Raw genomic sequence first — 13,691 nt, forward strand, 5'->3', positions numbered from 1 at the left:
GAAGCCACTTTCACCTCTATTTCTTTCTTTTTTTTTTTTTTTTTGAGACAGAGTCTCGCTCTGTCGCCCAGGCTGGAGTGCAGTGGCCGGATCTCAGCTCACTGCAAGCTCCGCCTCCCGGGTTTACACCATTCTCCTGCCTCAGCCTCCCGAGTAGCTGAGACTACAGGCACCCGCCACCTCGCCCGGCTAGTTTTTTGTATTTTTTAGTAGAGACGGGGTTTCACCGTGTTAGCCAGGATGGTCTCGATCTTCTGACCTCGTGATCTGCCCGTCTCGGCCTCCCAAAGTGCTGGGATTACAGGCTTGAGCCACTGCGCCCGGCTTCTCCTCTATTTCAAGATGTAAATTTTTATTTTTATTTATTAGTTTTTTTGAGATGGAGTTTTGCTCTTGTCACTCAGGCTGGAGTGCAATGGCATGGTCTCGGCTCACTGCAGTCTCTGCCTCCCAGGTTCAAGCGATTCTTATGCCTCAGCCTCCTGAGTAGCTGGGACTATAGGCACTCACCACCACGCCCGGCTAATTTTTGTGTTTTTAGTAGAGACGGGGTTTCACCATGTTGGCCAGGCTTGTCTCAGTCTCCTGACCTTGTGATCTGCCCGCCTCAGCCTCCCAAAGTGCTGGGATTACAGGTGTGAGCCACTGTGCCCAGCCTCAAGAGAAAATTTTTAGGCTTTATGTTTTATTATTTTTTTGTCCGGTGATTTGCCTATAGAGATGGATTTTCTTTCCAAATTGGTTTTTGGGTGTTTGGGTGAGGAGTAGACCAGAATTGGAAGCAGCAGAGTTGGGAGAAGAGCAGTGAGAGTTCCGCTTAGTTTTCATTTCTTCAGTCAGCATTTGTTCAGTAGGTGCCTGTCATGTGTTGTCAGTCACTGTGCCAGGTGCTGGGGGTACAGAGATGAATAAGATCCAGTCCATGCCCTTGAGGTGTGCAGGGTCAAGTGGTGGGAGACCCTGGTGAATGCCGTAAGTGACGATGGGACAGTGCGGTAAGGAAACAAAGACCAGTTCTTCCAAGGAAGATGACAACTTCAGAGAGGAGGTAGCCTGTCTGCCGAGCTTAAGAGATTCATTCTTGTATTTAGTAAAACGTAGCCGCCGTTTATTAAATGTCTACTAAGTGTCAGGTACTATTTTTAGAAACGAGGGAGAAATGTAAACATGACAGATCTGGTCTTGGTCTCATGGAGTCTAGTGTAGGGAGGAAGACAAGAAATAAATCAACAGATACACTATAGATGATCAGACATGGTGGCTGTGATACCAAGCAGGTTCAGTGATAGAGCGTGATGGACGGGCGGGAGGTCGTTTAGATAAAGGAGCTTAATGGGAAGCTCTCTGTGAAGTGGTTCCTTCTACACTGAGACCTGAGGGACAGAGAGGAGTCAAGCTTGCAGCAGTCTGGCAGGACAGTATTCTAGACAGAGCCAGCAGCCAGGTGTCTCTTCCAGGATGATGAGGGAAGGAAGGTATGGGCGGAAAGCAACACAGGTGCTGAGGGAAGAGACTGAAGGTACAACCTGTTCCAGTATGATAAAGAAAATAGTTAGAATAAGAAAAGTTATAATAGAAATAGGATATAGAGATGATTATATATGGATATTATCAATCGTTAGTCTTTAGTATTGATCTTTGTTTAATTATTATAACCAAGGAAAAACCAGGCCATACAGAGTTAGGAGCTGAAGGAACATTGTGAGAAGTGACCAGAAGACAAGAGTGAGAGCCCTCTGTCATGCCTGGGTAAGGGCCACTTGAAGGCACTTTGGTCTAGCGGTAGCGCCAGTGCCTGGAAAGGCACCCGTTACTTAGCGGACTGTGAAGGGGAGTCTCCCTTTCCCTGGGGGAGTTAGAGAACACTCTGCTCCACCAGCTCTTGTGGGAGGCCTGACATTAGCCAGGCCTGCCCGCAGTCATCCGGAGGCTTAAATGTCCCCCTTTGGTGCTGTGTTTCAATGGTCATGCTCCTGGTCCACTTTCCTGTCCCGTCTGTACACCTGGCTCCTCCTTTTAAGTTCTTAGAAGATAGCAGTAGCAGAATTAGTGAAAGCATTAAAGTCTTTGATCTTTCTGATAAGTGGATAGAAAAAATGCTGACCTATGCTGTCCTCTCTCTCTGCTTCAGCTACCACAAAGGGAAGGGCCCCCTGTCACGTGGACATGTGACTTGCTTGACCTTATCCATCATTTGAGATGACTCACACTCCTTTCCCTGCCCCTTTGCATTGTATGCAATCCGTAGCAGTGCGTCCAGGCATTCGAGGCCACTGTTGGACTCCGTGCACTGGTGGTGGTGGTCCCCTGGGCCCAGCTGTCTTTCCTGCTACTTCTTAGTTCTGTGTCTTTCTTTCTACAATCTCTCATCTCCGCACACAAAGAGAAAACCCGCAAGACCCTGTAGGGCTGGATGCTACAGAAGGCCCTTCTAAACACAGGACCAAGGCGCAGAAACAGGAGACACAAGATGTGCACCGTGAACAGAGACTCGCAGGAGATGAGGCTGAGGAGGGAGAGCGAGGATCCTGGAAGATCTGTGTCCTCTAGGCTTATGGTCGCCAGTTTTTTGGAGACCACATGCCTCTCAGTGAAATGCTTTTTTTCTTTCTTCCTTTTTTTTGAAACAGAGTGTTACTCTGTTGCCCAGGCCGGAGCGCAGTGGCACAATCATAGCAGCCTTGAACTCCCGAGCTCTAGCGCTCCCCACACATTGGCCTTCTGAGTAGCTGGTACTACAGGCGCATGCCACCACACACAGCTGATTTTTAAAATTGTTTAGTAGAAACAAGATCTCACTACGAAGCCCAGGCTGGTCTTGAACTCCTGAGCTAATGTGATCCTCCCACCTCGGCCTCCCAAAATGCTGAGATTACAGGCATGAGCCACTGCACCTGGCCCAAATATTTTTCACACAACTGATTTTCTTTTTTTTTTTTTTTTTTTGAGACAAAGTCTCGTTATTGTCCCCCAGGCTGGAGTGCAATGGCATGATCTTGGCTCACTGCAACCTCTGCCTCCTGGGTTCAAGTGATTCTCCTGCCTCAGCCTCCTGAGCAGCTGGGATTGCAGGCACCCGCCACCACACCTGGCTAAGTTTTGTATTTTTAGTAGAGACGGGGTTTCACCGTGTTGGCCAGGATGGTCTCGATCTCTTGACCTTGGGATCTGCCCACTTCAGCCTCCCAAAGCGCTGGGATTACAGGCGTGAGCCACCGCACCCGGCCTGACTTGCTTGTGTAATTTTTAAATATTATTTGTTACTTGCTCTTATATAACCTTTACTGCAACTGTAATAGTAATCTTTACTGGATATTTCCTGTGTACCCAACACCATTCTAGGCTCAAGCCTGTAATCCCAGCACTTTGGGAGGCCGAGACGGGTGGATCACGAGGTCAGGAGATCGAGACCATCCTGGCTAACATGGTGAAACCCCGTCTCTACTAAAAAATACAAAAAACTAGCCGGGTGAGGTGGCGGGTGCCTGTAGTCCCAGCTACTCGGGAGGCTGAGACAGGAGAATGGCGTGAACCCGGGAGGCGGAGCTTGCGGTGAGCTGAGATCCGGCCACTGCACTCCAGCCTGGGCGACAGAGCGAGACTCCGTCTCAAAAAAAGAAAAAAAAAAAAAAGAAAACTTTGGCCGGGCGTGGTGGCTCAAGCCAGTAATCCCAGCACTTTGGGAGGCCGAGACGGGCGGATCACGAGGTCAAGAGATCGAGACCATCCTGGCTAACACGGTGAAACCCCGTCTCTACTAGAAAATACAAAAAACTAGCCGGGCGACGAGGCGGGCACCTGTAGTCCCAGCTACTCGGGAGGCTGAGACAGGAGAATGGCGTGAACCCGGGAGGCGGAGCTTGCAGTGAGCTGAGATCCGGCCACTGCACTCCAGCCTGGGCGGCAGAGCAAGACTCCGTCTCAAAAAAAAAAAAAAGAACGCTCCACTTTGTTATCCTTCTTATTTAACAGTGAGAATAATGAGGCACAGAAAGATAAAGAACGCTCAACTTCAGTGTGATAGCATTGCCATGAAGGAAGCATGCCAAATACAGTGACAGCAGAACCCAGGGCCTTACTTGGTCGTGATGGATTGGAAAGGCTTACTCCCTTGAGGAAGTGGTGTTTTCGCTGAGTACTACAGGCCAAGTTAGTGATTTTTTTTTTTTTTTTTTGACATGGGGTCTCGCCCTCTTGCCCAGGCTGGAGTGCAGTGGTACAATCATAGCTCACTGCAACCTCAAATTCCTGGACGCAGGCAATCCTCGCACTTCAGCCTCCTCAGTAGCTGGCACTACAGGTGTGTGCCACCACACCCAGCTGATCATTATTATTATTATTGTTTTGAGACTGAGTCTTGCTCTGTCACTAGGTTGGGGTGGGGTGGCACCATCTCGGCTCACCACAACCTCCGACTCCCTGGTTCAAGCAATTCCCCTGCCTCAGCCTCCTGAGTAACTAGGATTACGGGCACGTACCACCACACCCAGCTAATTTCTGTATTTTTAATAGAGATGGGGTTTCACCATGTTGGCCAGGATGGTCTTGATCTCCTGACCTCATGATCCATCCACCCCGGCCTCCCAAAGTGTTGCGATTACAGGCGTGAGCCACCACGCCCAGCCCCAGCTGATTTTTAATTTTTTTTTTTATGGACTGGGCTTTGCTGTGTTGCCCAGACTGGTCTTGAACTCCTGGCCTCAAGCCACCCTCCTGCCTCAGCCTCTCAGAGTGCTAGGATTATAGATTTGAGCCACTGTGCGTGACCGTAAGTTAAGGATTTTGAACTTTGGTTTCTAGGTAGCCAGGTTTGGCTGACTGGGTGGGTGTTGGCAGCTTTACGCTTTACCCAGTTTCTGAGTGTGAGGAGAAAGAGCAGGTTTCAGTGGCAAGTAGGGCTGGAGTGGGGTGTAAGGGTGAGCCCGAGTTTGAGCGTACTCAGGTCATCCAGGTGGAAATAAGTAGTTGGGTATTTGCGTGTCCTGGAGCTCATGATCCCCGTTATTGTGACTATCTTGGCAGATCCTTCCAAACTTTTTTTAATGGACATACTGATTTTTAAAACAAAGTTTAAAAGATGATATACTGTGTGATTGTCTTTTCTGAGATTTCACAAAAAGCCTTTATAGCTCATCATTTTGTATGAAAGGGGAATTTTAGGAATTAGCTGGAGATAGACATTTGGGAATAGCTACGGTAAAGATAGTAGTTGCTGATTCACCAAAACAAAAAGATGTGTTAGATTTGAAAATTATGTAGGAAACCACCAGGTTCTCACCTCTTGTGGTGTTTGTGTATGTGCTATATTTTTTTAAAACTACTGAAAACTCAAGATATTTGTCGTTCCACAGATTCAGCTCTCTGTCTTGTCTACGTGTGCCCCATGTATATGATAATGTATAGTCACGTTTCTTAGAGTGACTCAGAAAATTTGTGAAATAGGGTTGTCTTTACTTCTGTAGTCTCAAGAGTTTCACTTAGCAGGTCATCTACCAAGCCAGATTCCCGTGGATCTTAATGAAAAGTGGAATAGCTTATACTTTAACTATTGTTAGATCTTGCAAGGCAAAAACCATGTGTATACCTCATGGACCTACAGTAAACACTTGTAAATTATGAGTGTACATGGTTTAAAGTAGAGTTCAGTGTATCAAGAGTGAATTTATTAGTGTTACTGTGAGGAGGAGGGTGAGAATACATTGCTGTTGAGAGGACGTACTTGTGCGCCTGTGGCTGTCTGGAGCCTGTCGAGGAGTGGACGTACTTGTGTGTCTGGCTGTCTGGAGCCTGTCGAGGAGTGGATGTACTTGTGTGTCTGTGGCTTTCTGGAGCCTGTCGAGGAGTGGACGTACTTGTGTGTCTGGCTGTCTGGAGCCTGTCGGGTGGCCTGGAATGGATGCCTCTTTCTGTTTTACTGGGCCAGGTCTGAGAGGAGCCTGGATTTTCCATGCAGCAGAGTGCCTGTTGGGCTTTTTTTTTTTTTTTTTTTTTTTAGACGGAGTCTCGCTCTGTCGCCCAGGCTGGAGTGCAGTGGCCGGATCTCAGCTCACTGCAAGCTCCGCCTCCTGGGTTTACGCCACTCTCTCGCCTCAGCCTCCCGAGTAGCTGGGACTACAGGCACCCGCCATCTCGCCCGGCTAATTTTTTGTATTTTTTTAGTAGAGACGGGTTTTCACCGTGTTAGCCAGGATGGTCTCGATCTTCTGACCTCATGATCCGCCCGTCTCGGCCTCCCAAAGTGCTGGGATTACAGGCTTGAGCCACCGCGCCCGGCCTGTTGGGCTTTAAATAGTAGCCAAGTTTGGTGACAGTGGTCGAGAAAACCTTTTAAATTTCCTGATTAATTAATTCAACTGAAAATCATCATTTGAAAGTTTGATTAGAGGAAACTAAATGAAATTTATGAAAAACTAATATAAAGCTAACATACTTAGGAAGTTTGAGAAAAGAGTGAAACGGGGAGGTTTCTAAAGAGTTTTTGGTGACCCCAGAAATGCTCTGGATCTGTGTTGTTAAGAGAAAAAACCCAAGGTCCGGCTCACGGCTCTATTCTCCAATCCCAGCACTTTGGGCGGCCAAGGCGGGTGGATCGCTGAGGCAGGAAGATCACTTGAGCCTGGGAGGTGGAAGTTGCAGTCAGCTGAGATCGTGCCACTGCACTCCAACCTGGGCGACAGAATGAGATCATGCCTTTAAAAAAATGAAAATAATAAAAAAGATGCCAAATTGCTTATCCCAGTTTATTTTTGTATAGCTAGATAGTTTCATAGTAGAAGGCAATATGCAAAAATTCTGATTGTGGTCATACTGTCCTGGGTGTGCAGATGACTTATTTTCTCTAATTGTCAAGAATTACCTTTAGAATCAGGAAATATTTTTCAATAACTAAAACATTAAAAAATTAATTAAAACTGTACAGCTACATTGTAACTAAACGAGATGTGTGATTCTCAAAGCTAGGATAAACCCCTCTGCCCAGCCAATGTGCATTCCCACAGGGCTTTTCCCCAACTCCAGGAGAGGCCCTCAGCCCTGGTGAGGATCACTGTCATAGCCAGACACTGAACTGATGGGAGTGAGTGTGTCATAGCTGTCAGGTGTCTTGGTGCGCAGGAAAATTAGGTCGAGAACCATTGCGTTAGAGGTAGATCATAGAGTAAGAAAGAGGACTCTGCAGCTTCAGGCAAAGCACCTGTCCTTTCAGAGCACATTTCTGATGTGTTTTTTTATTTGAGGCGGGTTCCCCCTCTGTTACCCAGGTTGGAATGTAGTGGTGTGATCTCGGCTCACTACAACCTCTGCCTCCCGGGCTCAAGCCATCCTCCCACCTCAGCCTCCTGAGTAGCTGGGACCACAGGTGTGCACCAGCACGCCCAGGTAATTTTTTGTATTTTTGGTAGAGACAGGGTTTTGCCAGGTTGCCCAGGCTGGTCTTGAACTCCTGAGCTCAGGCAACCCACCCACCTCAGCCTCCCAAAGTGTTGGGATTACAGGCGTGAGCCACCACGCCGGTCTTCGTATTTCCCAGTCTTAACATTGAAGAGGAGAAGAGTGTGCCTGGCATGGCAGAGGGGATCGAGGGAAATCATTCCTGGGAAGTGCCTACAATTGTTGCCTAAGAGACCCACACTAAATGCTAGCAGCCTTTCCCTTTTGCCCCCGCAACAGAAAGCCTGGAAATGAAGGAAAAACAGTCACCCAAGGGCCACCTAATAATCAAATATTATAACTTTAGGATATTTCTTTCTCTTCTTATTTATTTGTTTATTTGTTTATTTATTTATTTATTTATTTATTTATTTATTGAGACGGAGTCTCACTCTTGCCCGGGCTGGAGTGTAGTGGCGTGATCTCGGCTCACTGCAACCTCCGCCTCCCAGGTTCAAGCAATTCTCCTGCCTCAACCTCCTGAGTAGCTGGGATTACAGGCAACTGCCACCACGCCTGGCTAATTTTTTTTTGTATTTTTAGTAGAGACGGTGTTTCACCATATTGACCTGGCTGGTCTCGAACTCCTGACCTTGTGATCTGCCCACTTCGGCCTTGCAAAGTGCTGGGATTACAGGCGTGAGCCACCGTGCCCAGCCTGTTTTTATTTTTATTTTTTTTTTCTTTTTGAGATTCTCACTCATTTTCCAGGCTACAGTGCAGTGGCTCCATCACAGCTCACTGTGCCCTGCAACTCCCAGGCTCAGTCAGTCTTCTGTCCTCAGCCTCATAAGTATCTAGTACTACAGGCGTGAGCCACCACACCAGCTAATTTTTCTATTTTTTTGTGGAGACGGAGTTTCACCGCGTTGTCCAGTTTGGTCTCTAACTCTTGGGCTCAAGCAGTCCACCCACCTCAGCCTCCCAAAGGACAGACATAAGCCTCCACACCCGCCTCTGTTCTTTTTAATAGCTACATTCATTATATTATAAAAATGATATTATAGGGCCAGGTGTGCTGCCTCATGCCTGTAATCCCAGTGCGATGGGAGGCCAAAGCAGGAGCGTTGCTTGAAGCCAGGAATTCAAGATCAGCTTGGGCGACACAGCAAGACCCTGTGTCTATAACAAAATAGGAAAATTAGCCAGGCTTCGTGCACATACCTGTGTTCCCAGCCACTCAGGAGGCTGGGGTGGGAGGATTGCTTGAGCCCAGGAGTTTGAGGTTACAGTAAGCACCACTGCACTCCAGCCTAGGTGACAGAGGGAGCTGCCATCTTAAAGGTAGGCTATTTGATATTATAAAAATACTTGCTATCATAAAATGATATTAGAAATATTTTCCTCTTGGCCAGGCACAGTGGCTGATGCCTGTAATCCCAGCACTTTGGGAGGCCAAGGCGGGCAGATCACAAGGTCAGCAGATCGAGACCAGCCTGGCTAACATGGTGAAACCCCATCTCTACTAAAAATACAAAAATTAACTGGGCCTGGTGGCATGTGCTTGTAATCCCAGCTACTCGGGAGGCTGAGGCAGGAGAATCACTTGAACCAGGGAGTCTGGCAGTGAGCTGAGATCGTGCCATTGCACTCCAGCCTTGTGACAGAGCTAGTCTCCATCACACACAAAAATATAGGTATATATGAATTATATATAAATTAATTTCTCTTGTTTAAGATTCTTTTTTTTTTGTTTTTTGAGACAGGGCTGTTTAACCCAGGCTGGAGTGCAGTGGTGCAAACATGGCTCACTGCAGCCTCGACCTGGGCTCAAGTGATCCTCCCACCTCACCCTCCTGAGTACCTGGGACTACAGGCACCCGCCACTACACCTGGCTAACTTTTTTATTTTTTGGAGAGATGGAGTCTGTCTGGGCTGGTCTTGAATTCCTGGGTTTGAGTGATCCTCCCACCTTAGCCTCCCAAAGTGCTGGGATTACAGGCATAAGCCATCACGCCCAGCCAGAGATTCATTTTTACCTCAAGCTGGTCTTGGATTTCTGAAAATTCTGAGTAACTTGGCTTAGTCAGCACAGTAAGATGAGCTGTGACGACCCAGTCTGACATCTCAAACACTCAGGGCCCGTTTCTCTTACCAGACCTGCTCCTGGAAGGCACCTAGCCTCCTCCTCCCCTCAGAGGTAGCCAGAAGCAATTTATAAGCATATTTCCTGCAATATCCCTAATTCCTTCTGAGATAAAATATTTGTTAAGGGAGAGAGAAAGAGGATTTATTAAATTGTATTTTGAAAACTAGAATTAGAATAGTACTGTAAAATTGTACCTCATCTCGTCCATTAGGGGGCACCGTTTCCTCACATTTTCTCATCTCTAAGGTCAGAAGTGATCCCTTTGTTTTGTCATTATAATAAGCTTTATTATAGTCACAGTACTAGTGCATAGTCAATAATTATAAAATACAGACAAAAAGACTTTTTTTTTTTTTTTTTTTGAGAAGGAGTTTTGCTCTTGTTGCCCAGGCGGGAGTGCAACGGCCTGATCTCAGCTCATTGCAACCTCCGCCTCTTGGGTTCAAGCGATTCTCCTGCTTCAGCCTCTTGAGTAGTTGGGATAACAGGCGCCCTCCACCACGCCCGGCTAATATATATATATATTTTTTGTATTTTTTTTTTTTTTTTTTTGAGACAGAGTCTCGCTCTGTCATCCAGGCTGGAGTGCAGTGGCCGGATCTCAGCTCACTGCAAGCTCCGCGTCCCGGGTTCATGCCATTCTCCTGCCTCAGCCTCCTGAGTAGCTGGGACTACAGGCGCCTGCCACCGCGCCCGGCTAATTTTTTTTTTGTATTTTTTTTTTTGTAGAGACGGGGTTTCACTGTGGTCTCGATCTACAGACCTTGTGATCCGCCCGCCTCGGCCTTCCAAAGTGCTGGGATTACAGGTGTGAGCCACCGCGCCCGGCCTTTTTTTGTATTTTCAGTAGAGATGGGGTTTCGCCAATGACAGTCAGGCTGGTCTCAAACTCCTGACCTCAGGTGATCCGCCCACCTCGCCCTCCCAAAGTGCTGGAATTACAGGCATGAGCCACTGCACCCGGCCCAAGAAGCAAAATTTGAAATCCCTTCTTTTCATATTGTAATATGTAGTTGATAGATTATAGCTACTAATGCTGTAACTACTAATAGATTACAACTACTCCTATTTATCCTTCCAGACTTTTTTCTAATGAATCTATATACTAAAAAATAAATTTGTGTATTTATTGAAGTATAACATAATACAGAAGAGTACACAAATCTTAAGGGTACAGCTTGATGAATTTTCACAAAATAAACTTAGCCATGTCACCGCCACCCAGATCAAGAAATAAACCATTTAAAAAAACTTCAGAAGGCCTTTCCTTGCCTCTTCACTGTCACTATCTTCCCCCAGAGATAACCACAGTCCTCGCTTCTAACACAGGAGAATTGTGTTAGTGAAATCGTATCCTATGTCCTCTTGTGTCCGGCTTTTTTTCTGTCTATGGTGGTGTGTGTTCATTCATTTTTGTTGCTGTATTTTGTTACATGAATTTGTCACAATCACATATACCACGGTCAGCAAACTTTTTTACAAAGGTCCAGGTAGTGAATATTCTAGGCTTTGTGGCTCTACAGTGTCTTTCACAACTGCCTAACGCCACTGTTGCTCAAGAGCAGCCGGAGGCAGGACGCAAGTGAATGGGCGTGGCTGTGTTCCAATAAAACTTTATTGACAAAAAACGGGCTGGGCTAGATTTGCCAGTACCTTCCAACTACTGCTTTACTTTTTTAAAGCAAAGCTCGTACCACGTGATTAAAGTTTTTGAGCTTTCGTAAGTAGCTGTTAGAGCACATCATTTCCCTGGGAAAGAGGAATTCCAGGAAGTGGACTAACAGCTGGGCACTGTTTCTTCTTTATTGTAGTCTCTGGCGAACATAGATGAAGTCGTGAACAAAATTAGGCTGAAAATAAGGTAAGTAACATTGTGTGATTGTTCATCATTAATGAAAAGTATGTTGTTAATTTAGTTAATCACATTCTGGATCACATTTTTCTGTGAGAGCACTGGAATCTCAAGTTTGCCATAGATGGTAATGTAGTTCCTTTTTTTATTTTCATTTATTTATTTATTTATTTTTGAGATGGATTTTCGCTCATTGCCCAGGCTGGAGTGCAGTGGTGCGATCTTGGCTCACTGCAACTTCCACCTCCCGGATTCAAGTCATTGTCCTACCTCAGCCTCCCAAGTAGCTGGGATTACAGGTGTGAGCCACCACGCCTGGCAAATTTTGTATTTTTGGTAGAGACGAGGTTTAACCATGTTGGTCAGGCTGGTCTTGAACTCCTGACCTCAAGTGATCCACTGGCCTTGGCTTCCCAAAGTGCTGGGATTACAGGCTGGAGCCACCGCACCTGATCATACAATTATTTTATCCGTATAAACTTTGTGGCAAGGAACTCAATTCTTTGGCCAGTCTTCAATTATTCATACAAAAGGAAGGGAGCTGTGACAGAGTCTATTCAAAACAGCTTTTGTAATTTTAGAAGGAGGCAAAAGCTTTTCTGATAGACTTTTTTTTCTTTTTTTTCAGTTTTTTTGTTTTGAAACAAGGTCTTACTCTGTGCCCCAGGCTGGAGTGCAGTGGTGCAGTTACAGCTCACTGCAGCCTTGAACTCCTGGGCTCAAGTGATCCTCCCACCTCAGCCTCCCAAGTAGCTGGGACTACAGGTGCACACCACCATACTTCACTATTTTTTGTATTTTTTGTAGAGATGGGGTTTCGCCTTGTTGGCTAAGCTGTTCTAGAACTCCTGAGCTCAAGCGATCTGCCTGCCTCTGTCTCCCGCACCTACTAGATTTTTTTTTTTTTTTTTTTTTTTTTTTGAGATGGAGTCTGGCTGTGTCACCCAGGCTAGAGTGCAGTGGTGTGATTTCAGCTCACTGTAATCTCTGCCTCCCAGGTTCAAGCAATTCGTAAGCCTCAGCCACCCAAGTAGCTGGAATTACAGGCATGCACCACTATGCCCCAGCTAGTTTTTGTATTTGTAGTAGAGACAGTGTTTCACTATGTTGGCCAGGCCGGTCTTGAACACCTGGCCTCAAGTGATCCATCCGCCTCCACCTCCCAAAGTGCTGGAATTACAGGTGTAAGCCATTCTGTCTGTCCTTCTACTGGCTTTTTAATGGCTTTATTTCCCTGTTTTTATGGATTTACCTGTTTTTGTATTCCCAAGGCTTAGACGTGAAGATGGGTTTACATGTGTATCCCTTGGTCACATAACAGCTAACAGATCTGCTGGTGGGTTCGGTGGTGACCCGTGATTAAACATTGTGAACTGTGGGGGCAGAAGAGCTGGAAGCCGTCGATCTGCCTCAGACATAGATTGCATGATCAGGGCCTGGAGTGGGAAGCACTGATTCTGTCTATCGCCCTGGCTCTTTCTACCTCATAAGGGGACTGAGAAAGGGATTGTGTGTGAGGTAATTTGAGTTCTCTGGCGTGTTCACATAAAGGTTTAGGAACTTTGTCATTCCTGATTTACGCCATGAAAAATCCTGCAAGTTTTATTAGTCTTTTCAGACAGCTCTGACTATGAAGTGAAAATAGCCATTTTTAACAACAAGGTGATGCGTCAGTCTGCGCTGGGCTTGGCCTCCCACACGGCTGTGGCTGCCCTCCTCCTTCCTGATGTCACTCACACATGTTTGGTTTTCTGGACATTTAGGTGCAGTCTGCAGAAGTTGATGGATAAATTACTCTTTCATTTTTTTCTTTGGTCAACCTAGAATAAAGAGTATTTGAATGACTGTATCCTTGGAACTGTTTTGCTAGGAGACTGGATGACAATATTCGAACTGTTGTAAGAGGTCAGACGAACGTGGGGCAGGATGGACGGCAAGTAAGTAACTTATTCCTTCATATTACCTATGCTCCCCTAGTTTCTCCAGACAGCCAGATGACCAAAACATTGATGTGCCTTCTTGCAGAGCACTTTCTGATTGAGCCGTTTCATACGTGGCAGGACAGGGCAGGGCAGGCGCCCAGAGCAGCCACGTGCTGTCACTTAGTGTCCCTTGGACCAGGACTTTGTACTGTGGCACCGCTCACTCGAGGCCAGACGAGAACACGGGAGCTTCCTTGTCTTTCTCCTTAGTGTTGGGTATCTCTTGTGCCCTCTTTTATTTTGTGGGCTGTGGCTAAAGGAGGTTGCTGCATTGGTCAGCTAAGTTGTTGGGGTTTTGATATTACTTTTGTGGCTGCAAAAGATAGTAACCTGACATAG

At 46.5% G+C, this 13,691-nt stretch overlaps 1 protein-coding gene across 2 annotated transcripts in view; it reads left to right on the plus strand.

Moving 5' to 3' along the window:
- Nucleotides 1–13,691, plus strand: part of VPS53 (VPS53 subunit of GARP complex) — a 168,820-nt gene that overhangs the window by 3,294 nt on the left and 151,835 nt on the right. For both annotated transcript variants that reach the window (XM_010373479.2, XM_030924066.1), the window contains exons 3-4: nt 11,330–11,379; nt 13,241–13,307. In XM_010373479.2, the coding sequence (XP_010371781.2) occupies nt 11,330–11,379; nt 13,241–13,307 (117 nt within the window). The remainder of the gene's footprint in view (nt 1–11,329; nt 11,380–13,240; nt 13,308–13,691) is intronic.

Source organism: Rhinopithecus roxellana, chromosome 19 (assembly GCF_007565055.1).
Source record: "Rhinopithecus roxellana isolate Shanxi Qingling chromosome 19, ASM756505v1, whole genome shotgun sequence".
Classification (NCBI taxonomy): domain Eukaryota; kingdom Metazoa; phylum Chordata; class Mammalia; order Primates; family Cercopithecidae; genus Rhinopithecus; species Rhinopithecus roxellana.